Below are 25,527 nucleotides of genomic sequence, written 5' to 3' on the forward strand. Positions count from 1 at the left end.
TGTTAACGATATCTAGCCTTCTGAGACTCGCTTACTGCTGTGTCCATTTTCCATTCCCCTTTTTTGATTTGTAACTAGCAGCACCTAACACCTAAAAACTTATTCATGTTCTTGAGACATTACAGATATTACATCAGAAATTTGAACATCATCCAATCACTGCAAACCATGTTAAAATAAAATGATTCATTATAAATTCTGAATCTATGTACTGATTACTATTGTCCAAAGTCTGTTAAACATGAAACTGAAACCTGAAACTGAACATTTGGTCAGATTTATGAGTAAATGCATTATGGGATGCTCCCTTGCTCCCTATTTAGTGGATAACTTGACCTCCAATGTGCTGTCTGTCTTCACTGGTCTCAGAACATGTACCTTATTTTCATCCTAACTCCATATAAAGCCTCTGAAAGAATTTTTTGGATTAACCCATTGATTCTCAATGTGATAATGCACAGTAAATATAGGATTTCTAAGGAAAAATTGCACTAAAGTAGACATTAGTGTACATTGTGTTTAGCAGCGTGACGTATCACGATAAATTGCTCCAAAAAAAAATAGCATATCAGATAAAACTAGAGACTCTAATTTTTCAATGTAAAAACTTAATTAGGTTTCTTAACAGATGTAGTTTTTTTGACGTTTCTCCCAAAGACAGAGAGAAACCCTTCAAGTCTCCTGAACTGAGATCAGTCGGTTTAAATTAATTTAAATTATGCGCTGCATATAGCGATGTCAAAATACAATGTCCACCCCTGTGTACGCGGGGTCGTATGAGGCTAGAGAGCATGGTGGACAATAGCCAATATGATACAGATATAAATAAATCATATACTGTAAATTATTAATTTAATCATATTATTGTTTGACTTTGCATATTAAACTGGGATAATAACATTTAAACATTGAAAAATTACACACTTTAGCTTTTATTAAGTATTAAGATATTCTGTATGATATTGTTCCTGTAACAGGAATCTGTTATTTGTTATTTGGAGCTTCTCAAAATAATGTACAAAACATTTTGTCACACACAAATTATCACTGCACACTGCAATGTACATGTGCTGAACATTTTGGTCCATTCTGTATCTGTTTTGCCCAAAGACAACTTTGCTGAAGTACATACAGCATTGTGTTACAAGGTTTTTGCTTTTCATTCAATTGATCTTCTATGAAGTGTGAAACCCAGTGATTATTACTTTTCGTCCAACTGGCCATTTCATTTCAATTGCAGCACTGAAAACAGATAGTGAGAATGAAAGGCTTTGAAAACTTTGTTCTATGTTGAAAGCTGTCCTTACAAACACACCTTAAGCCAGTTTTGTCAATATCTGTAATAGAGGTGAGCTATTGATGCAGAAATATTCATTCTTTCGATACATGGTCTTACTTTGCTATTTCTCTCATTTTATATCTCATCCAGTTGGAATGGTGTGTTTATGTGTGTGAGTAATTGTGTAGAAGGACAGTGAATATAATGTAGCCTTAAAGTATTTTCATTATAGATTGTGTCGTAGGTGGTTTAATGTACATCACAGTCATAGCAGTGCCCTTGTAGTGCATTATGAATAGATATACTCCATCTAAAACTAATTTGATATTATCACAGATGGAGATATTTATGACTTAATATTAATTAAAAGGATGCATTAAATATTTGTACTTTTTTTAATTAATTTGACACAACTCAGGACAGTTTCCTGTAAGTAAATGCCAAAAAGCTAAAAATGTGACTAAAATGGTGTAAAACTTATAAGAAATGGTGACCAATTATAGCACCTAAAATAAAAATGTGTAACTTAAAATTTGGAATAAATAAATAACTTTACAAAAAGTTGGGGGGAGGTGTTGCCCTTCCGGCTGGAGCCCTGGGAGAGACGAGGGGAGGGAGTGGAGAGAGGGAAAGAGTAAGGTGGAGTGACAGAGAGAGAGGAGCGAGAGAGTAAAACCCCGGACACACCGTCGCCTGGTCCTCAGCCACTTCTCCTACCCCTGGCAGACAGAATGGCTCCTCCCTTCCCGGCAAATGGCAGCGTTTCATCCGACTCCTTGTGGCTGGCATCGGCTCCTCCATCCCCATCCGGCTTGTCTTTATCCCCCCTCCTGTCGGATTAGACAAATTCAGGGCTGGGTGTGTGGCCTTGTGGCCCGGCCCCACCCTACTCCTCATCACATTAACATATGCAGATTTAAATTTAAATGATGTTTGAAATTAATATACACTCACCAAGGAATTTATTAGGAACACCTGTACACCTACCTTTCATGCAATTATCTAATCAGCCAATTGTGTGGCAGCAGTGCAATGCACAAAATCATCAGCAGATACAGATCAGGAGCTTCAATTAATGTTCACATCAACCATCAGAATGTGGAAAAAAAATGTATCTCCATAATTTCGACAGTGGCATGATTGTTGGTGCCAGATGGGCTGGTTTGAGTATTTCTGTAACTGCTGAACTTCTGGGATTTTCACACACAACAGTCTCTAGAGTTTACTCAAAATAGTGCCAAAAACAAAAAACATCAAGTGAGCGGCAGTTCTGCAGACAGAAATGTCTTTTTGATCAGAGATGTTAAAGGAAAATGGCCAGACTAGTTCGAGCTGACAGAAAGCCTACAGTAACTCAGATAACCTCTCAATTGTAGTGAGCAGAATATAATCTCAGAATGCACAACACTTTGAACCTTGTGGCAGATGAGTTGCAAAAGCAGAAGACCATATCAGTCACTATATTAGAACCATAGTGTTCCTAATAAAGTGCTTTGTTTTGTTGTCAGGTTTTGATTTTGGATTGTCTTGGAGAGGATTGCTGCCTGTCATTCATGGGTTTTAGGGCTTTGAGTTTTTTTTCCCACTGGCTTTGTGTTTTCCATAGATGCAGGCTCAGGCATAGATCAAAGACGTTACAAAACTGAGATTCTTTTAATTGTCAAAGATGAGATGTACACCACTAGCATAGTCCACATCTCATTAGAGCAAAGTTTTATCCAAGCAAGAGGCGACCTTGTTGTAACTTCTCTCCTTTACCATGGGCTGTAAAAATAGCCCAGACTACTGAAATCGAGCTGCACAATGCTGTCTCATCTTCTGAGCTGATCAGACAGAGGGAGAGATACAGAGAGGAAGATAGAGATGGAAGAATAGTGAGAAAAAAATTTTCATCACAAAACCAGGACTTGTAGAGGCTAACTTTCTTACCAAAGTTCAAGCTTTGGTTAGAATATTTTAGTTACCATTGCTAGTACAGTAGACTTAGGATGGACCCCACTGGAACCTCACCAAAATGACCTGTCGGTTGAACTGCGAAGCAGCTCATTGATATTTGCCTCCATCACCTTTGTCTATTGATGGACTACACTCTTGGAATGGAATACATTGACTATAATTTAATTGCCAACAAAAGCCTTCATCAGCCAACTAACAAAGGACAATGCATCTATGTGAACTTCTGTATTTAATCCAGTATGGACTTCAAAAACATTAGTCATTAATCTTACCGTTCATAAAAGAATATATATATATATTTTTTAAACACTGGACCTTAACTCTTACTTAGTTTACTAATCTTAAACCATGACCTGCACTGTACATAAATAACTAATATTGGCATTATATTTATGCTGGTTGGAAAGAGGGGAACAAGCCCCCACAGTGAGTTGGGTTTCTCCCAAGGTTATTTTTCTCCATTTTCCAACATCTTATGGAGTTTTGTGTTCCTTGCCACAGTTGCCTTCAGCTTGCTCACAGGGTTTCTAAATACAATTATTATTTAATTATTTTATTTTTATACACAATTTACAATCATATTTAATCAAACTACACAATGATCACTCTAAGACTTTATAGATATTACAGTTTAATATTTTGTTAATTCATGATTTTCTGTAAAGCTTCTTTGAAAGGATATGTGTTGTGCAAAGCGCTATACAAATAAAAATGACTTGATGCTGTAACTACTCCATCAGGCTGAAAAAAAGCATCTTTTTCATCTGGCAGTCATTCAAATGTAGCTGTTTATTTTGACCAGAGATCCAAATGATTTCCAACATTTTGACAGACAGAATATAAGGCAACTTGTCTATTGCGTGTCACTATCTTTGAAACATTCCCTCAAAATTGGATGTTAATAGGGATTACAAGTGAAGAAATGGGGGAAAACATTTAAAGATCTCTTGTGAAATGTCACTTTGAAAATTCTAATCGTTACAATATTTTACTGATGGATAAAAATAGAGCAAGGTAGAAAATGTACCAGTCTGTCAAAGTGATGGATAATGATAATTTGTAAAACTTAGTTCCCATAAGCAAAGGTGGCAGATTTCAAATAACGTACTTCCAGGGTATCCCTGCACCAGCTGTCCAGGCAACTGCCATTGAAATGAATGGGAATACTAATGGAAAGCTTTCTCCAGGTATTAGACCTCCATCTTTCCCATTCAGGTAGTGACCTAAGGTGTTTAATTCCACATGTTTTGATAAGGTGTTTTTACCTGCCAGCTGTAGTTTGCTCCACTTTACATCTGGACAAACTCACTATGGGTGTGTCACACTCGATCACATTTATGTACCAGCATACTTGGCCATCCTGCACGCTATGATTGCTATCCAATAATTTCCTATTAGAATGTGCACATGTAGTCAGGGGAAGAGTCTTGTGCTGTAGGAAGCTCCAAGCTGGTGGTCCATGGCCAAAGTGAGGGTACAGGACTCAGCAGGCAGCTCTGCCTCAGTAAAGGCCATATGTCGAGGGAGCTGTGGAGGTACGGGGCTCTCGTTATGGACGTTTCCGGGATGCAAAGTATGCTGGCACTCAGGCAGCCCGATCTCACTTATGGTCCCTTTAGTGCTCTGTGTTCTTGCACAACATCTGTTACCATGCACATATAGTCCTCCATTTGTACCTTGCTCCAAACATAGCAGAGCATTGAGATTATAGTATGGCTAATATTAGACGGAAGTGAGCAAGGAGAAATGGAGGAGAGAGAGAGAGAGAGAGAGAGTGAGAGAGAGAGTGAGAGAGTGAGAGTGTTTTCGTCCAGCATTTTGGAGATTACATCAACAATATCCATTAAAGAGTCCCCTATCTCTACGGACCCATTTATGCACCGCAATCTTCATTTGATCAATGTTGATATTGTTTCTTAAAACCTATGTGACTAAAATGTTTATGATTAGCCCCTGGCTGGTAATTGGGTGAAGAAGTTCAACACAGAGATCCTTTCACTGCGTGTTGAGTGTTAAGTTTAGTTTGACTTGTTTCATGTAATGTGTGTCCAAAGTAGGGATGTGCAAAACTACCAATTTTCAGAATTGATTAGTCGGTCGGTTGTTTGAATGAATAGTCGACTAGCCGTGTTAAGAATAATAATGTAATTGTAATGTAATGTAATGTAATTTATTTATAATGGTCATGTTATCCCGATCAGACATGTTTCAGAGGGAGATGCAGATGCTACATGCAGCACTTCAACATGGTAACTAATGGATATTCAACCAATAAAAAGGCTAAATAACTATAACACCTTATTACACAGAACTATCAAAGAAAGAAAAGTAAGAATTAAGAAAGGCTCCAATAAAGAATGGCACAAAACCGCTAACGCACATCTTGAAAGTCGAATGACATGCTTCTATATAAACCGAGAGCTTGGGAATTTCAGGGCAATCCTCGCTGCGCAGTCAAAAACGCAGAACTTCAAGATAATATTGCACGTACACATTTAGTACATTACATAAAGTAGTTTAACCTTTCTAATTGCAACTATTCATTTAAGCAGATAGACAGAATCAGCAAAAGACTTTAATCTCTCCACAACACCATATAACAACAAATATAAGTGCGTTACTCATAGCAGAGAATTTAACACCCGACAGTGATTGTCTTGTAATGTGCTGTTGATGTAATGCTTTAATGGTTGTAACAGCAGCGGTGCATAAATGGACTAAACTTAAAGCATTAAAGAGTCAAATTTTCTTCCAGAGGGTTTTTCTGTAGTTGACCCTACTAATCGACTAGTCAGTTGTTGGACGACTAGTCGATTAATTGACCGTAGAAGATCCTAAGTCCAAGGACGAGATCCATGCAATTCATGACATCCATTTGTCATAAAATAATGTGTCTTTACCCTTTATGTTCTTTACAGGCCAGTTGCTGATCAATCACATATAGTACAGATAAGGTAAAGAAGCTCTCATTAATATGCTCTCAAGCGAAACACTTCTTTGACAGTTGCTGAACTGCTGGTTATCTTAAACAGATTGTACTGTTTTAGCATGTGTTCTACAAATCAGTGTAAATAGATGAGAAAAGTATTATAACAAAATTGTATAAAGTGACTGTACTGTGAACACAGTTGCTTTAAAACATACTGAGGGGTGAAAACAGTTACTTTATTTTGTATTCTGAATATGTAATGCTGAGTTTTAGGCTAATTGTCCTACGTGTCCGTCGTGATTTTACATACTCTTTTGACAGTAAATAATCGGTACTGATCATCTGCTGTTTTTAAACAGTCGGCAGATGTCAGATAGTGCAGATAATTGCTTGTATCTGTCGATACTTATTTTTGGCTGATACATTGTTGCATCTAATTAAAATAATTATTTTGTTCCAGTGATTAGGCGTTATGGGAGTAAATGGTCCTTTGATGTTCTCTGGGAAACCAGAATCAGAATGCATAAGTGTTTACACAAGAAATGTGATGAAGCCACATGTGTTCCTGTGATCGGATCACGTAATGCATTGAACCCCCATTGCAACTTAATTTAGTGCCATCCACTTTTGATACAATCACCTGAGATGTTAATAGCAGGTGTTGACAAGCCGTAAGAGCATTAGCATATAATGGCTAATTTTAGATCTGCATTGTATGATTTTGTTGCTTCAGATCAATACTTATGTGACTGCATCACTTGCAGGCTTTCATTTGTTTAGAGTAAGAGTTAGATAGTTTAACAATCTCTTGGTTGTATTTTCTTCCATGTTATAGCCGGTGGCCATCAAAGCCGGCAGAGAGAGGTTGCGATAGTACAGCAACACTCATGGTCTTTAACTGACAATGAAACACAGATTATGTTTTAATGCTGTACTAGCTCTTCCCTACACCCACTGCCTGATATTTTCGGGGTTCAGGTGTGTCTCCATTGCAATTAGAGACCATTTTCATGTTGAACAGGGACATTAGGCCTCTGCTACAGAGTGATGTGTAATGAATGGGCAGTGCTTGAGATGTAATATTGATGGGCAACAGCACTCTTTCCGGAGACCGTATTGGAATAAGAATGAGCTGTAGCAATTGTAATGGAAAGATGAAAATGTGAAGATCAATACGCAGGTGAACCAATTAAACAGCTTTCTTAGTATTGACATACAGAAGTTTTTGGTGGCTCAGGTGATTCCATTCATGTTGATGTTGGCTATGTGTAGCAAAAAGGTGTATGCTAGTTTTCAGTGACATATGTGTATATCCACTTACTAATTTAATGTATGAGCCTTATTCTCCTTCTACCCCCTTGCATCTGTTCTACAGTATGATGCCCTTGGTCACAAGATCACTGGATCAATTCTTACCCATTTTATAGCCCACATCTTCTTTGGCTGAAATTAAAATATGTAGTCTACCTGTGTTGGCTATTTCTGATATAAGATAAAATTGCTATAGTTCTAGTACATGATATTACTATTTTAATTAATATTTCTAAGCTAAATTTAAATTTAGGTTTACTTTTACAAGGACAAGGTTATCAAATGAATTATGTCATGTTAATTTGTGCTTGTAAATTGAGCAAAAAGAGCAAATGTCATAAAAATAACAGATTTCAGGAGACTTAAATGTAAAGAAATGTAAAATCAATGTGCAAATTATACTTTTAATTGTTTAAAAGGTTTAATAAATTTTATTTATCATATCAGGATGTTACATTGTTGACATTTCAGTTTTGACATCTTGGAGATTACATCCGGATTAATTATTAATGAAAATTATAAGGTAATGATTAAAAGGTTGATGATATTTCATCCCAGTGCTAAATCGTGAATTCAATTCAAATTTCAACCCATTTGTTGAAAGGGAGCCAATTCTTAAATTCTGCATTATGCCCAACCCTGTCTGGAATACTAATTCTCAAAATAAAGTAGAAAAAGTTATGATGAACCAATGTTGAAAGCACTGTATTTTTTCCACAATGTTTGTTGTTGCTTAGAAGAGTTTTTGCAACAGTTCTTTTTTTTTAAAGAACGGTATTAAAATAGATTGGTAGCAACACACTGATACACACTGAGCAGTGCAAATAAACATCAATATTATAATTTGCCAGAAATACTCTTCTGTTTTGCTTTTCATAAGGCAGCTTCATATCAAATTATAATGCATAATAATATTATTTTGGTACAATTTTGGTACAATTATCTATTTGTTAATATCTAATCACATTATGAATCCAGGAGTAATGTCATTCTGTAAGAAGTAAAAATATGATTTAGTCAGCCATATGCTCTAACTATATTGTTAGCTGCTGTGGCCTGAAGATGCCAAATTCACAGCAAGGCTAACAATTAAACTCAAATCACTGAAATGCAAATGAAACCCAGACAAACACATGAATTGTGTGAATTTCATCTGAAGAATTTTTTAAAATCATCCATCTTGTTCCCTGTAATGCCCAGACATTCATACTCCTTGTCTATCTCTTGCATCCGCGGACGCCCGGTTCGCGAGCTGTCTCATGTTTGTGCTGAGGTTCGGTCACCTTGGTTAGGTGTCGGGGGTGCGTGTGGCCGAACTCTCAAACAAATGTCTGTTCTCATCATGTTTGTCGATTGGCATGAGCGTATATCGCCTCATTGTCTTGACGATGTGTGCTCATGCCAATCGTTTGTTTTGCCTGCTTGTGAGAACATATGCAGCTTTGTTATTGCTTTTATAGAGCCACGTGTTTCTCGGTCTGATGTCACACCCCGCCTCCTTGTTTGCTCATTATTGTTTCATTGTTAACAATCACTTGATTTCTCTCCCTATATTAGTCTTCTCGTGTTTGCCGTCCAGTGCCAGTTAATTTTTTTGCTACAAAACCATTTAAATGAACTTGTGAAGGCTAGTATGTAAAAACTTAAATGAAATGATGACCAGTTACAGGATCTAAGATATACACTTTATCTAATAAATCTATCTACATTTTAACAAGTTAAATGTTATATATTGTGCGTCATGAATCCATTTACAATACCTGTAATTGCGTATGTTCATTAGCTGCTGTAGTTAGTGATCTACTGGCATCTTTGGAATACCCTGGGCTAAATGCAGAAGGTTTCCTATTATATAGATGTTAACCTTGAATTCTTAGCTTAACATAATCCTTTCTGGTGTTTTTTCATTTAAAGGAAGCCGAGTAATGCTCCCTGTGGAACTCCATATAGCATACCCTCTCTTCTACAGGGATAAAGTCTTATTTCAACGTCCTGCTCTTTATCTCTTCTCTCTCAGTATGGGCTATAATATGGTTATCTAGTGAAGCACAGGCTCAAGGGCAGACCTGACACAAGCTATGCGAGAGAGCTTCTCACCTCTTCTCAACCCATCTTTTAGAGATATTTGTCTCTTGATCCTTCAAGGACAGCTGACAACTTTTCCATATTTAGTGCTCAAAAGAAAAAGTATGAGAAAGGGATTTGTTTTATTATTCATTGTGGATATTTTGAGATGTTCTACCTATAAAAAAAACAAATACAGCTGTATTACATTGTTGAATCACAATGGTAACCAAGGTTTTTTTTTTCTCTCTCATTTTGTTCTCTCTTAAAGCAGAAGTGTGTACTTATTTAATAACTTTTATTAACAATTTATGTATGTATGTATTTATTTATTTGCTATTTCGTTAGTTCGGAAATTACACAGTTCAGCTTTGATTTCACATCTATTTAGGAATAAAACCTTTAACTTTGGAAAAAGAAGGCTTGATTGTTTCTCCAAATAAAAGGGCTTTGGCATTTTGCTGCATAAGTCCCTGTTGTCCTTGCACTAAGGGCAGCCTATTAGATACACTCAGTCACACCCAGCAGCTGGACTCTCTCAGTATTTAAGTAGTTTTAAGTAGTAGCTCGTTGTTTTGCACAAGGCAAATGGTAAGCCAATGGAGTGAACCCTAATATCTCACCCCCTCTAGACCCTAATGGACTCTAATGCAGGTGTCCAAGGGTTCATAAGCCTTGCAAATTAGCCTGGCAATGAAAATTGGCTCTATTTGTGAGAAAGGGTTGTGCCTTATAACTTGTCTAAAAAAAGCCTCTTTCAATAGAATGATTGTCATCATGCATGTGAAAGAAAGACTACTGTTTTTTATTGTTATTATTATTATTATTATTATTATTATTATTACAAATCTAAAATTGACTTTTTTTAAATAATGGCGGGGTACCTTTGGTACCATTTCCTCAGAAATAAAGCATCGCTCAAAAAAAACTATATATACTCAATAGTCAATTACCAATTACCTGTAGAAGGGCCAAATAGGGGATTTTTTGATGGATCAAATGGGTATTGATGATTTGGAAATAATTTTGTTGTTTTCAAATGTTCATAATCAAACTATAATGAATATCAACCTCAAAGTTGTTATATCTACATTTTTTCAATGAAATGAAAGCTCAGTGAATTGAATATATTTTCTATTGCGGCAACAGTGTTTTAATATTATGTAAACATTAGTTTACCAAAACATCTTACATTAAATGCACTTTAAAATGTAGATTTCAGTTGGTTTAAAGCAATAATTTGTCTTTTTATCAAATCAAATCATTTTATTGTCACACTACCATGTACACAAGTGCAACAGTAGGTGAAGTTCTTGTGTGCAGTTCCGAGCAACATAGCAGTCATGACAGAGACGAGACCAATTACAATAAACAACACAATTTACATATCAAATGTACACATACTTACACAACACAATAATTATATACAATGTACAGTAAACAATACACACAATATAGAATACACAATATACAAAAAGTGGAAGTATATGAAAATATATAAGTAGTTGAATTGAGGAGAATATGTTGACAGTCCAGTGTGAGATTATAGATTAATAAAGTGCAGTGCTAATTATTGATCCTGATAGATCAAGTGTTCAACAGTCTGACTGCTTGGGGGAAGAAGCTGTCATGTAGTCGGCGTTAAAATGTCATGTTTAGTCTGATTGAAATCGTAACTGTCTGGTTTTTGGCAAATCGTTCTAACACACCTAGACAATGTGATTGTAGCTCGGCTTCGTCCAGCTGTATACACATTAATCAGAGGACAATTGGCCTCTGCGTTATGCATATGCCCCGAGGTGTATTTAACCTGGAATTGGAACATAACACCAATCAGAGAAGAAGAGCATCAACAACTAGGGCTACACGATTTGGACAGAAAGTCATATTGTGATTATTATGAAAATAACGCGATTTCGATTTGAACTGCGATTATGATGGTAATGTTTTCTACAAAACAATTACCACAAAACTGCAAAAAGGCTACTGGGGTTTTCACATTTGAGCCCTCTTAAAAAGAACCAAACTGAGAACTTTTTTCAGTTCAACCACAAACAAATAAATATATAAACAGTGAAACAAAGTCTTCTTCATATCCAAATGGTACCATCCACCATGTACCTGTTTTTGTCCATTTTGTGATAGGTTCTCAGCACACTAATCATCATCATTAGTTTTTGAAACAATCAACTTGAATATTAGGGATGCTCCAATCAGGATTTTAATATCCGATACCGATCTCCAATTTGCTTTTCATCTCATCAATCGATGCTGATCATTTAAATTTTATCAGCAGCTCTGTCAAAACTGGTTCTATGTAAGCTTTCTGCTCAATGTCACTGTTAACTACATTTCCCTGTTGATAAAACCATAGTTGTTGCAAACTATTCTTTACTGTATATAAGATGGTACTAAAGAATGTGGCTTAATGTCAAACATTTTGCATAGTTTGTCACCGTTTCATTTAATTATTTTTATTCATTATTTTATTATATTTAATTTAGCAATGCATTATATTACCTAAATATTTGATATACAGTATGAAAGTATAAAAGTGAGTACACCCCTCATCACATTTTTGTAAATATTTGATTATATCTTTTCATGTGACAACACTAAAGAAATGACACTTTGCTACAATGTAAAGTAGTGAGTGTACAGCTTGTATAACAGTGTAAATTTGCTGTCCCCTCAAAATAACTCAACATACAGCCATTCATGTCTAAACCGCTGGCAACAAAAGTGAGTACACCCCTAAGTGAAAATGTCCAAATTGGGCCCAATTAGCCATTTTCCCTCCCCATTGTCATGTGACTCGTTAGTTTTACAAGGTCTCAGGTGTGAATGGGGAGCAGGTGTGTTAAATTTTGTGTCATCGCTCTCACACTCCCTCATACTGGTCACTGGAAGTTCAACGTGGCACCTCATGGCAAAGAACTCTCTGAGGATCTGAAAAAAAAATAGTAGCTCTACATAAATATGGCCTAGGCTATAAGAAGATTGCCAATACCCTGACACTGAGCTGCAGCACAGTGGTCAAAACCATACAGTGGTTTAACAGGACAGGTTCCACTCAGAACAGGCCTCACCATGGTCGACCAAAGAAGTTGAGTGCACGTGCTCAGCGTCATATCCAGAGGTTGTCTTTGGGAAATAGACGTATGAGTGCTGCCGGCATTGCTGCAGAGGTTGAAGGGGTGGGGGGTCAACCTCTCAGTGCTCAGACCACACGCTGCACACTGCATCAAATTGGTCTGCATGGCTGTCGTCCCAGAAGGAAGCCTCTCCTAAAGATGCTGCACAAGAAAGCCTGCAAACAGTTTGCTGAAGACAATCAGACTAAGGACATGGATTACTGGAACCATGTTCTGTGGTCTGATGAGTCCAAGATAAACTTATTTGGTTCAGATGGTGTCAAGCGTGTGTGGCGGAAACCAGGTGAGGAGTACAAAGACAAGTGTGTCTTGCCTACAGTCAAGCATGATGGTGAGAGTGTCATGGTCTGGGGCTTCATGAGTGCTGCCGGCACTGGGGAGCTACAGTTCATTGAGGGAACCTTGAATGCCAACATGTACTGTGACATACTGAAGCAGAGCATGATTCCCTCCCTTCAGAGACTGGGCCGCAGGGCAGTATTCCAGCATGATAACGACCCCAAACACACCTCCAAGACGACCACTGGCTTGCTAAAGAAGCTGAGGGTGAAGGTGATGGACTGGCCAAGCATGTCTCCAGACCTAAACCCTATTGAGCATCTGTGGGGCATCCTCAAACAGAAGGTGGAGGAGCACAAGGTCTCTAACATCCACCAGCTCCGTGATGTCGTCATGGAGGAGTGGAAGAGGACTCCAGTGGAAACCTGTGAAGCTCTGGTGAACTCCATGCCCAAGAGGGTTAAAGGAGTGCTGGAAAATAATGGTGGCCACACAAAATATTGACACTTTGGGCCCAATTTGGACATTTTCACTTAGGGGTGTACTCAATTTTGTTGCCAGCGGTTTAGACATTAATGGCTGTGTGTTGAGTTATTTTGAGGGGACCGCAAATTTACACTGTTATACAAGCTGTACACTCACTACTTTTACATTTTAGCAAATTGTCATTTCTTCAGTGTTGTCACATGAAAAGGTATAATCATATATTTACAAAAATGTGAGGGGTGTACTCACTTTTGCGAGATAATGTAGATTTATTGTATGTATGTTCCTTCCTTCCTTTTCATTTTGTTGGATGTTGGTAATATTAGTTCTGCTTTCAGTTGTTTCTGCAGGGAGTGTAATAAGGGCGACACGCTCTCTCGTGAGAGGTAAACAAATGAAGGGAGACTAATGAGATGTTTCTGGATTCTACAGGTGTTACTGTTTGCTCAGTAATCATTTAATAAAGATGTTTGAATTATACCCCGTCTTGTATTCAGCATTATTATGATACATGTTTCTTGCGCAGACTGAGATGCTGCTACCGCAGGTAATAATAAAAAACGCTTCACGCAGGACACGCCAGTTTAGTGTAAATAAAGCGTTTAGTGCATGTAAGTTAACAGAACCGAACTCTGATCACTTCTGTTACTCTAAACATTAGAGGGAGTTGTGGAGTGCAGAACCGCTCTGAACACACTGTAACAATGTTCTAACTTAGTATAGACTGGACAGAGCAGCGCAAATAAACTATGAAGGGAGCAGACTATTTATTTATTTAATGAAATCGCAGCCCTTTGCAATTAAATAATCGCACAAGGTCATATCGCGGTTTCGATTTTATTTCGATTAATTGTGCAGCCCTAACAACAACACAAATGTCCCTTCATACCAAATGGAATAAATCAGCCTCCAAAGGGCACTTTGAAGGGAGAACAATCATGATAGGCATGCTGTGAGATAGATTCAAACAGAATTTTCTGTATAAATGACTTATAAGGTGAGTTCCGAATAAACTTTATGTTTGAACCCCACACCTTTCTGCCCTCCAAAGCTCTCACAGTGCATGGTAAAGTCTTTTAAGGGAATAGGGAATAAGGCATAGGGACGATCACTTCTAAATGTAAACCACCCTCTCTCATGGCTAATGCTAGAAATGATAATTTTTGGACAAATCCTCAGTCTGCAAGCCATTCACACCTGTGACACATTGATGTGCATATAATTATTTTTAATTATATAGCCTTTCTGTCAGCTCGAACCAGTCTGGCCAATCTCTGTTGACCTTTCTCATCAACAAGGCATTTCCGTTCACTGAACTGCTGCTCACTGGTTGTTTTTTATTTTTTATTTTTTTTCTGATGGTTGATGTGAACATTAACTGAAGCTCCTGACCCATATCTGCATGATTTTATGCATTGCACTGCAGCCACACAATTGTATTTGCATTTGAGCTGGCATGGACACCACAACTTTTTGTAAAACCTGATGATCCATGTTATCCCAGCATGATTTGAGAATGTTCAAGAAAGCATTTTCTGTGCTTAAGTGGAAGCAAGGAAGTCTGACCTATTGTACAAAGGAGTTGATCATTTATCTGTACCACAAAATGTGCTTATTGTATTAGTGACCTAGAAATAGTGCAGAATCGTAAACATTTCATATTCCTTTTGTCACAAAGTTCATTTGGTTACATTTTTTCAAAATCCTTATTCCAGATTTCTTTGTGGTCTCAGACTTTTGCTGCCTACTGTTTATGTTTTCACAGATGACCATGCTGCATTCCAGTACACATTCAAACACACTTAAATCAGCTGCTGTCTTAGCAGTTGCTGTGAGGATGAAAGGTAAACATAAGAAAGCAACGGGAGAAATAATAAAGGTGGCATAACAAAGGGTTGAGATGCTCTGATGTCACCACGTGTTTTCAAGGAGCAGTGCCAGCTAGAGGAGCTCTCATGAATAAGAGACACAGACGAAATACACAGAAAAATGACCTAAATGGCCCACACTGGAGCTAGAGGAATCCGCAAATCCTTTCCACAGCAGCTATTTTCTCCAACAGTTCAGTCAAGCAGTCCGACATTATTAAGGGCATGCTTACTGCTTCCTCCCTCTATACCCTGATGGCATTGATCTCTCTAGATGGAAAGCATGACTGCTTGGCATCATAAAAAAGAACTGCAAGATGGACAATAATGCTTGAAGAGCAAAGCATCTGGAATGGTTATAGTAAAGTCTAGCCTTTTTAGGAGTAATAATGTACACTACAGCTTTTTCGCAGAATTGTTTTTTGTCTTTGTGAGGGAGAGGGTTGTTGCACATTCAGAATTGAATCAGGACCTTTCAAATTTATGAGTTTGAATTGAATTTGAATTGAAGTAACAAACAGGATGCAGAATTGCAAACTTGTCATAAAACAATTGCTTGTTATGTTCATTATTTGTAAGTCACTTTGGATAAAAACCTCTGCCTAATGACTAAATTCATGCAATTTGAATTAAAATTTAAGGAATAGATTGGAAATTGAATGTCATTTAAAGAAATAAACACAAGTATAAACATGCTATCATGCACTCAACATATGGACTATTTCCAGAAACATTAGATGATATTAATAATCAATATTTGCAATGACATGTATAGAAGTGTGTATTTAATTTAGATGTCATTATACTCTACTGTATATATTTAAGCAATATCACATGAGCAAGAGTGAGATATGGCCCTACATCAGCACTGCTGTGATTCGGCCGCAGGCAGGGTTGGGAGGGTTACTTTTTAAATGTATTCCACTACAGATTACAGAATACATGCTGTAAAATTTGATTTGTAACATATTCCATTAGATTACTCAAGGTCAGTAGTGTATTCTAAATTCTTTGGATTACTTCAGCACTGGTAGATTGTTTCACTTGTTTTGACTATAAAAACTCTGTCAGTACAGTAAGACAATGTTAAAAATACATTCTATGAAAAACCTAAATATATTATGCAGTGTTGTTTCTAAAACAAGACAAATCTAATTGATCTTGTTTTAAGGATTTTTATATATTTTTATATTGTATTATCAAGAATATGATTTTTGCCCTAATATCAAAGGTCTTACTAGAAAAAAGAAATTATGAACGTTAATTTTCTTGATAAAAATTTTAGATTGTGCATGGTAACATGTGCATGTAAAATGGTTAGAAATAGCATTTTAGCTTAGCGTAAAGCTGACAATTTGCACAAGGTTTATTTCTATTTCTTATGCTCCAAACAAACTTCAAACGTACTTCTCTGTCTGCTCGTATGAATGAAACGCATCATAAGAAAGTGTTTCACCGCTGTTCAAATGCACTTTGGATCGCATCATTTATATGTATAAATGTTTTCCATCTGAAAGCACTAAATATTAAATGAAACAAATGACAATAAAATGCAAAGTAATCTCTTCAGTAATCAAAATACTTTTTGAATGTAACTGTATTCTAAATACCAATTATTTAAATTGTAACTGTATTGGAATACAGTTACTTATATTTTGTATTATGAATGTGTATTCCCGTTACATGTATTTTGTAACTCTCCAACACTGGCCATAGTTAATCACAGCAGTATTGCTGATTTAGGGCCATATAGCACAAATGCAAGTGTGATATTGCTTATATGCATCAGTTCAATGAAGAAGTAAGTAAAAATAAATTGGGAAAAACTGAGTATGTTCATAAAAAACGAATTTGTACAATTAACTACGTTCTTATGCGACGGATCAGAATCTGCCGTTGCTGGTTCAAAACAAATAATGCGTCCAAGCCTCCGTTAGTAATTCAAAATTGTCACTTCAGAAATAGTATCACGGCTTGTGCTGTTTCTTACAATTGATTGGATAAACAAGGATGGATGTGTGTGTGTGTGTGTGTGTGTGTTGTGTGTGTGTAAGAGAGAGAGGGATAGAGAGAGATAGTGATAGTGAGAGAGAGATGGAGCATGTGTGATCACCTGTTGCTACTCCCAAGCAGAGATGCTGTCAGCTTTCTGAAGATCAGCTTTCTCTGTGGAAAAATAGCTGTCCAAAAAGGGGTATTTCTCCCTATTTTGAGGTAGCCGGTGCACAAAAGTCATTCACTAAAGAGACAGCAAAATCCTCCGCCATTTTAAACATCACGTCCTGTCCAGTGTGGAAATTCCGGTAAGAGGTAAGCGCATTGAGTTCCCCATCTGACGCTCTGTTGAGCACCGAATATACCTCTGATCTATGAAAAAAGGCCAATGAGAAGTTGGCGGACAGAATTTGCATGTTCCGCCCCCGGACATACAGGTATAAAGGCGGGGAAATGCATCAGTTTCATTCAGAAATTTTCTTCGGAGCCGATGGTCGTGCATGCAGCGAGCTGCGAGTCACACACACCTGTTCCTCTTACCTCTGGTCGATCTGCTGTTGGATCTATGGCACACATCAGTGGCTTTCTCCTCCTCTGCACGGCAGTGCAGTTTGCCCCTGGATGCTTCGACAGCGCAAACTTAAGAGTGATTTTCTCACAGCGGCGTTGAATGTCCTTTTCAGGATGTGTCTTTATAAAGATGCCGTTCTGCCCCTGTGTAGTTCCTGGATGCGGTAGAGTGCTCTCCGCTTCAGACGGCCACAGGCGCTGTCTCGTGTGTCTGGGCTGCGATCACACCGAGGCAGCGTTTGTGGATGGTTCTTACTGCGAGAACATGACCATGGCAACGTTGCGGTCGAGGCTTTCCTTCAACTGAAGGTACGCCACTCCAGCCACCCCCGCATCACTCCTTCTTCCCACAGGATTGAGGACGATGCGGCTGGCGATGGAGGCGATCCGGGGATGGCAGCGGGCGCGGTTTCACCGTGTACGTCCCCGCGAACCTCCCGCCCCCCGGCATGCTCGCTGACTTCCGTCCGGGCTCGAAGCAACAGCGGCTCACCTCACAGCCAGCCTGCCTATCCTCTTGAGCCCCCCAAGCTGGATGATTTCACCGCTGAATCGGAGAGCGGTCCGGCATCTGACGCGGATGACTCGTCTGGGCTGCTGCCTTCGGACCAGCACACCCAGGCTGAGGCTGACACCCAGATATCCGACATGCTTGCCCGGGCTGCCGCCAGTGTCCTCCCCACAGCCATGGATGATTGGTTCCTGGGGTCTGCGCGCCACTCAAAGCCACGCCCCCCCAGTCCCTTTCTTCCCGGAGGTGCATGATGAGCTGACGACTGCATGGAGAGCCCCCCCTCTCTGCTCGTCACAAAGCCCTCACTCACCCGCTCCCACTACCCTCGACGGCGGAGTGGCCCACAGGTACACGGCGATTCCCCAGGTGGATAAGGCGGTTGCGATCCACCTATGCACCGAGAATGACGCCACCTGGCGGGGTCGCCCTGTGCTCCCCTCCAAGGCCTAAAGGACGACGTCATCATTGACCGCCAAAGCCTACAGCACCACCGGACAGGCCACTTCCGCCATGCATGCCATGGCCCTCTTGCAAGTCCACCAGGCTAAGGCACTTAAAGATCTGCACGAGGGCCTCTTCAGAGACACCGTCGAGGATTTCGCCCAGCAGTTCTCTGCGGTGACAAAGCAGATGGAGGCCATTTCACACATCCTGCCCGGCCGCAACCCTTCCGCCACGGCCCAAGCCCCATCTGCTCGCAGAGGGCGTCCTCCTTCGGCTAGAAAACACGCTCTGTTTCAACCCGGGCCCAGCTCTCAGCCCCAGCGTCGAGCACCCCACAGGAAGCGCTCGCCCCCATCTCACGGACCCCCTCGAGCACACGGAAGGCTCCCAAGCGCTCCTGAGACGATCGACCCAGAGGCCGAGAAGTTCGCTCCAGAGCTGGTAAGCAGACCACTCTGTCCCCTGGTGGAGGGCCAGGAGGAGAATCCTTATTTGAATTTATTTGAATTTATTTAATTTGCCGCACCCCTCCGGGGCTGCAGTACCCACATTCTCAATAAAAGAACGATTTCCTTTGTCTCTGGGTAACCTGGCCCGCAAATGCCGTTCTCACGGCACTCTGCCGCCAGACCTCGACAGTCTCCTGGACGCGGACCCCCCGCCTCCAGCCAAGCCACGACTGTTCCCCGGCTGGCTCATTCTGGCCCATTCCCGAGAGTTATTATGCACCCACAGGGACCAGGTGCTCAGGCACCTCAGCCGTTTAGGACTTCAGGTCAACTGGGAAAAGAGCAAGCTCGCCCCGGTTCAGAGCATCTATTTTCTCAATTGTCTCAATGTCAGCACGCCTCACCAACGAGCGCATGCAGTCAGTCCTGAAATGCCTCACCACCTTCAGGACAGGCACAACGGTCCCTTTAAAACTTTTCCAGAAGCACTTGGGGCATATTGCATCCTCCGTGGTGGTCGCACCGCTAGGGTTGATGCATATGAGACTGCTTCAGCACTGGCTACAGACTCGAGTCCTGAGATAGGTATAGCACCGCGGCATGCACAGTGTGATGGTCACACCCGCCTGCCGGCAAAAATTCAAACCCTGGACAGACCTCTGCTTTCTGCGGGCAGGAGTCCCCTTGCAGCAGGTGTCCCGACGCGTCCTGGTCATGACCGACGCCTCCAGATTGGGTTGGGGCGCCGTGTCCAACGGGCATGCAGCTGCGGGCCATTGGAAAGGGGCCCCGCTGCGCTGGCACATCAACTGCCTGGAGTTGATGACTGTTTTCTTTGCCCTGCGGCGGTTTCTCCCACAAGTTCAGGGCAAATACATCTTGATCAAATCAGACAGCACCACCGCGGTAGCGTACATAAATCGCTAAGACGGCGTACACTCCCGCCACATGTCACAACTCGCCCGTCTTCTCCTTCTTTGGAGCCAGCAGTGACTGAAGTCTAAATTATGTTATCTGAAAACAATGTGGCTGATATTTTGTGCTCTTTATTGCAAATTCTTTTATTAAATTTTATATTCTAATCAGTATTTATGAATGCCTCTTGTCTGGTGTTTGGCTGACAACCTGAGGTTCATGTACCAGAAACATGTTCTAGTCCACCAAATATTCATGTATCATCGGAATCTTAAAGGGTTTATCACCAGAAATAAAAAAAATCTGTAATTATTTACACACCCTTATGTTGTTCCAAACCTGTATGCCTTTCTTTCTTCTGTGGCACACCAAAGGAGAAATTTTAATTTTCTTCAATAGAGTGAAAGTGGATGGAGACCAGGGCCTGTCAAGCTCCAAAAACACACAATAAAGGCATCACAACATAGTCAATACCAACTGCACGCTATATTCCAAGTCTTCTGAAGCCATAGAATATCTTTTGTGTAAGGAAAATATGGAAATTTTAGTTGTTATGCACTAAACATCTTGCTTTGAAAATCGTACTTTACAGCCGTGGTTACCATTCATTTTCATTGTAAATGAGCTGCTTGTACATTCCCTATAAATAGCTCATGTTGTGTTTCACAAAAGAAAGAAAGAAAGAAAGAAAGAAAGAAAGAAAGAAAAGAAAGTCATACGGGTTTTGAAATACATGAAGGTAAGCGATGAAAGAATTTTCATTTTTTGATAAAATGTTCCTTTAACAGCAAACATGTGTTCATATTTGTTGATATATTGTTAGCACCATATACCAAAGATGTGTAAAATGTCTTTGAAACCTTCCCCTTTTGTCTTTGCATGGAGAGGCAGACATTTCAGTTCTGTGGGGTTCTGAAACATGATGTATCTTGTTTATCATATTCTGGAATGTTTTGGTAGGACCTCACAGTTTTAGCATGCCAACCATTTGGCCGTATTAGCATTTGCATATACCTCACAGCAGGGATCTTTGTCAATCAGGCTGTGTCTGGGGCCTGAAAAGAGATAATTGAAGTGAAGAGCGATTTTCCTGCATTTTTCTAAACGTTTCACTGAATTTAGCGGCATGCTAAAAATGCTATGTTGCCATGGCAACCGCTCCCTCAACAAATGACCTTGCTACTTTCTCTGATTTTAGCACCTCTTGATTTGAAAAATCATGAAAAATTTCTAAACAGACAAGGAGCTTGAGGAGGCAGGGTTTTTGGCCTTTTTAAAACATGGGCCTTTTGAGAGATTTTTTTATTTATTTTTTTTCTCTCAGAATGCCTTCTGGCTGTTAATTTAGACGCTATCTCAAATTTACACCTTGAAAGATTTTTCTCTTTGGAGTCGACACAGCACAGCGGGCAAGCAGAGTACGCAACATTTTTCCACATAAAAACAGCCTGAAAGTTTCTGTGATTTAGAGCAAAGGCTTATTGTACGCTATGAAATGTTGTGCATTGTGTAGCTTGTGTAGGAGTGGAAAAAGCTATTTAAGGGTTAGTTCACCCACAAATTAAAATTCTGACATAATTTACTCATCCTCATGTTGTTTCAAATTCAAACCCTGATTACTTTCTCCCTTCTGCAGAACACAAAAGGAGATGTTAGGCAGAATGTTAGCCAAGGCTAACATTCTGCATTATATCTCCTTTTCTGTTTCATCGAAGGATTTGAAACAACATGAGGGTGAGTAAATTATGATAGTATTTTCCTTTATGTGAAAACTATTCTTTTAAGGAACCTAAAAAGTGATGTTTTTAGATTAAGGAGAACAATTTTGTTCTTATACAGCTTACGTGGAGCTGACACCGGTTGCTGTTGGTTACTACGTGAAAGGTATGCATATAGGTATGTGCCACAGTGCAGGACGAAACTCTACCCCCAACAACCCCTGCTCCTTTAAAAATCCTCATGAGCTCTCTACTCTTAAGTTCCTGATAAGCGATTGTGTTGTGGATTCACATTATGTGAATGTGATTTGTACTTTTCCACACCTGTTATTTGAATGGAATGCAAATATTCAATATCTTGTTTTGGCAAAATGCTTCTCCTTCCTGCTGAAATAGGGGATGCAAAGCTCATTCAGCACAATATTTTTTAGCTGCTTATAACATTATTATTAAATGTCCTGTAATGTAAGTTTATTACTCTGAGGTCATATATTGCTGAATCATTTATTTTTTTATCGTTAAATGTTGATTAATTTAAAACAAGAAATGTGTTATTCTCGTTTATGTTTTAGTACTGCAATTTTGATTTATAAAAATTTTGCCCAGGCACCATGCTATTATATAAATGTGTTTTTATTATATGAATGCTGTTCTAAATTATTTTACATGACATTTATATAATAAAACTTTATTATAATCTTTCATTTGTTTACTAAGACAATGACCATATATATTTATATATATTTAAAGTTTTAGTACATATTATTGCCCCAATACTTTTGAAAATAGCCAGTAGTCTTTATTCCTTCTTAATATAATTTACATGTTTTCCTTTCAATGCTTCATTGAATTAAGAAGACTTGAACAGTGCAGAGTTTAAATTAATTTGCCTACTAAAAAGGCATGCTAGAATGAAGATGTGTGTATTCCTTTTGCAACAAATGTCATTTTAGTCAGAGTGGTCCAAATGTTTTTGGAAAGCTGTGAGATGACCGGCAGCCTATAACACACATACTTTATTAATACTTATATTCCTGTTTCAGGGAGCTTCACATTGGCTGATCTGGGCATGTGTGATCCTCCTCCGTCGTCTACTGTGTATTGCTCTGATGTAAGCCTGCTGCAGGATGGTTACACTCTGAGCGCTGAATCTGATGCTGACTCTGACCCAGAGGGGGTTATGACCCCTGAGCGTGCCGTCCAGCTGTGGAGCGGGCAGCCCCTGAAGTCCCAACGCAGCTCTTGTCTGTCCAGCCCCAACCACTCTGTTCTCACTCTCACTGACTCAGAGAACGAACACAAGACTGATGACGAATCAGGTAGGAGAGAGAGAAAGAGAGCGAGAAATAAATGAACAGACAAATTAAAACACACTGAAGATTGGAGATTTGTCAGAAGAGTAGCGTATTTAAATTAAGTGGAAAATCTGTAATTTGGCGAGACATTAGTTCCAACAAGGGATGCCGGTGTAATGAGACAAATTGAATGTTCACATTTCCCAAAGGCCTTTACGTCTTTTTCCAAGAAATTGAGCATACTGTGTATTTGAATCATTGAATAAGGACTATTAAGATTATCCCCAACACGGAGGCGTCAATATTAGTAAAGCAGTGGTGTATTTCAAAGACTGCATTCACTGCGTCAGAGAGATCAAAGTGGTTTACAGACCAAAGAGGATTTAAGCCTTTGCCTGCAATCTCAAGAGGCATTTTCTCTTTGTTGTACACAAGACATTATTGCAACAAAGCAGACCTGTCTAACTTAACAATATAAATTGTTGTGTTATACATTATATGCATATAAGGTCATATTTATAAGATGCTCTTAACTTGAGTTTTAAAGCTGAGTTTTAGTTTCATGTTTTCATACAGTACGAGAAACAACTTCAAAGACATCTATAGTCAATGAAGTTACAATTGTAATTAAGCTGCTTTTATCAGTCTCATTATTATGAGAAAGCTCAAAGTATTTGGACACTCAAGCCACACTTAAATGTTCTTTAGATTTTAAGTGACAAAACAACAAATATACTGTTCCAAATTAAGATTGGGGCATTTTCTGCTTGTCAAAATGAGTTTAACATGCCCATAGTTATTGTGATATGAGCTCTGCCTGTGGTTACTCTGCTAGGACACCTGTGCCAAACTTCATACATCCACTATAATCACCTTGGGATCAGTTGGTTCAAAGTAATTGCAATAATTGCTAAGAAATTGAATTTAGTTCTGAGAAAAGATCTAGCATAATTTGTGTGCAGATGCCACTTGCTTTGATGTTTTGTTATCTAATGCAATGACATTCAGACATATCTGACATTTATAAGTGTAACTTCAAATACTTTTCTTGTCCTCTGTTTTGTAATGTTTACCTTTGGTAACAGAATTTAAAAAAAAAAAAAAATAGATTAGAGGTTATATATATTTCATGCAAAAAGAAAAAAAAAAACAACCTAACACAAGAAGTGAATGGATTGTAGTGTTTAGTGACAAGGTGTGAAATTCAGGGGATGCTAACAGAAAAGTAAGATCTCCTGGCAAGAGTATACACAGAAAGGTGAAGAAGATCTAGAAGGTTGGATCCAAGCAGTCATCGTTCAAAGGCAGACCAGCTAAGCTGCTTTTTACTGGACATCAAGGCCACTGCATGCAAGAATGGAAGTTGGTTCTGCAAAGGAGAGACACAATGCTGGATTTTTGATGCCTGCGGTGAGACACAACAAGCACCAGGTGTCTCATCACGCACTGCCAGCAGTGTTACATTTTTGCTCCCCTACCACAAGTGACGTGCTCCCATTGTGAGCCTTTATATGTGCTGGTGGTATGAGGGCCAGAATGATGATGAAGTATTCATAGGGTCTTTGGAGTGGTTTTGAATGCAGGATCTTTGAGCCCTTGATGTGGTGGTTGCTGATACCAGGGCTGTGCAATAGCTGGGCAATCACTTTGAATCATTTTCATTGTATATGTAAAATGCCACTTTGAGACCTCTGTGAACATCTTTGAGTGATGAAACCACCAGATTGTTGAATGAGAGTTTTGCATCGATTCATTGCAACTGCCAATTTAAACTGGTTCATGTAAATTAATCAAACTTACCAACTCTAACAACATTTTTGCTACTTAAGTTTCAATCAGAGACGCTATTAAAACATCTCTGTTTTAACTTGCTTTTACTTGCAAGTCTCAAGACGTGGAGGGATTGTGAAAATAGTCTTAAGAAATGTTATATAGAAACCTAATAGCCAATTAAAACCGATTTACAATCATTGTGATATTCATGATGTTGATATTTTATATCATGAGTAAAATCATCATATAACCTAGCTGAAACGCAAGTGGCCCTGCATGATGTGTATAAGAAACCTCTTAAGTCTGTGTCAAAAAAAACTTTAAAGATATTTAAAATTCCAAAAAGGTATAGCATGGTGGAGCAATACTGCAATTGTCAGGATCCTGGCAACCAATATTTGCCTTTTATGTTGTGTGTGAGCACATGGTTTCTTTATGTGTATTCTTGCCATGTGATCTCCTGTCAGTTCTGCCTTGAGTGCTAACCTCACCTCCTCATTTGTCGATTATTGTTTAATTTTTTCACC

At 39.0% G+C, this 25,527-nt stretch overlaps 1 protein-coding gene across 1 annotated transcript in view; it reads left to right on the forward strand.

Annotated features, from left to right (window-relative positions):
- LOC127628053 (teneurin-2-like) overlaps positions 1–25,527 on the forward strand; it is a 390,490-nt gene that overhangs the window by 103,053 nt on the left and 261,910 nt on the right. Inside the window, exons 3-4 of the mRNA XM_052104713.1 lie at positions 19,586–19,592; positions 22,980–23,251. Coding sequence (XP_051960673.1) covers positions 19,586–19,592; positions 22,980–23,251 — 279 coding nt within the window. The remainder of the gene's footprint in view (positions 1–19,585; positions 19,593–22,979; positions 23,252–25,527) is intronic.

This window comes from Xyrauchen texanus, chromosome 34 (genome assembly GCF_025860055.1).
Source record: "Xyrauchen texanus isolate HMW12.3.18 chromosome 34, RBS_HiC_50CHRs, whole genome shotgun sequence".
Lineage (NCBI taxonomy): Eukaryota > Metazoa > Chordata > Actinopteri > Cypriniformes > Catostomidae > Xyrauchen > Xyrauchen texanus.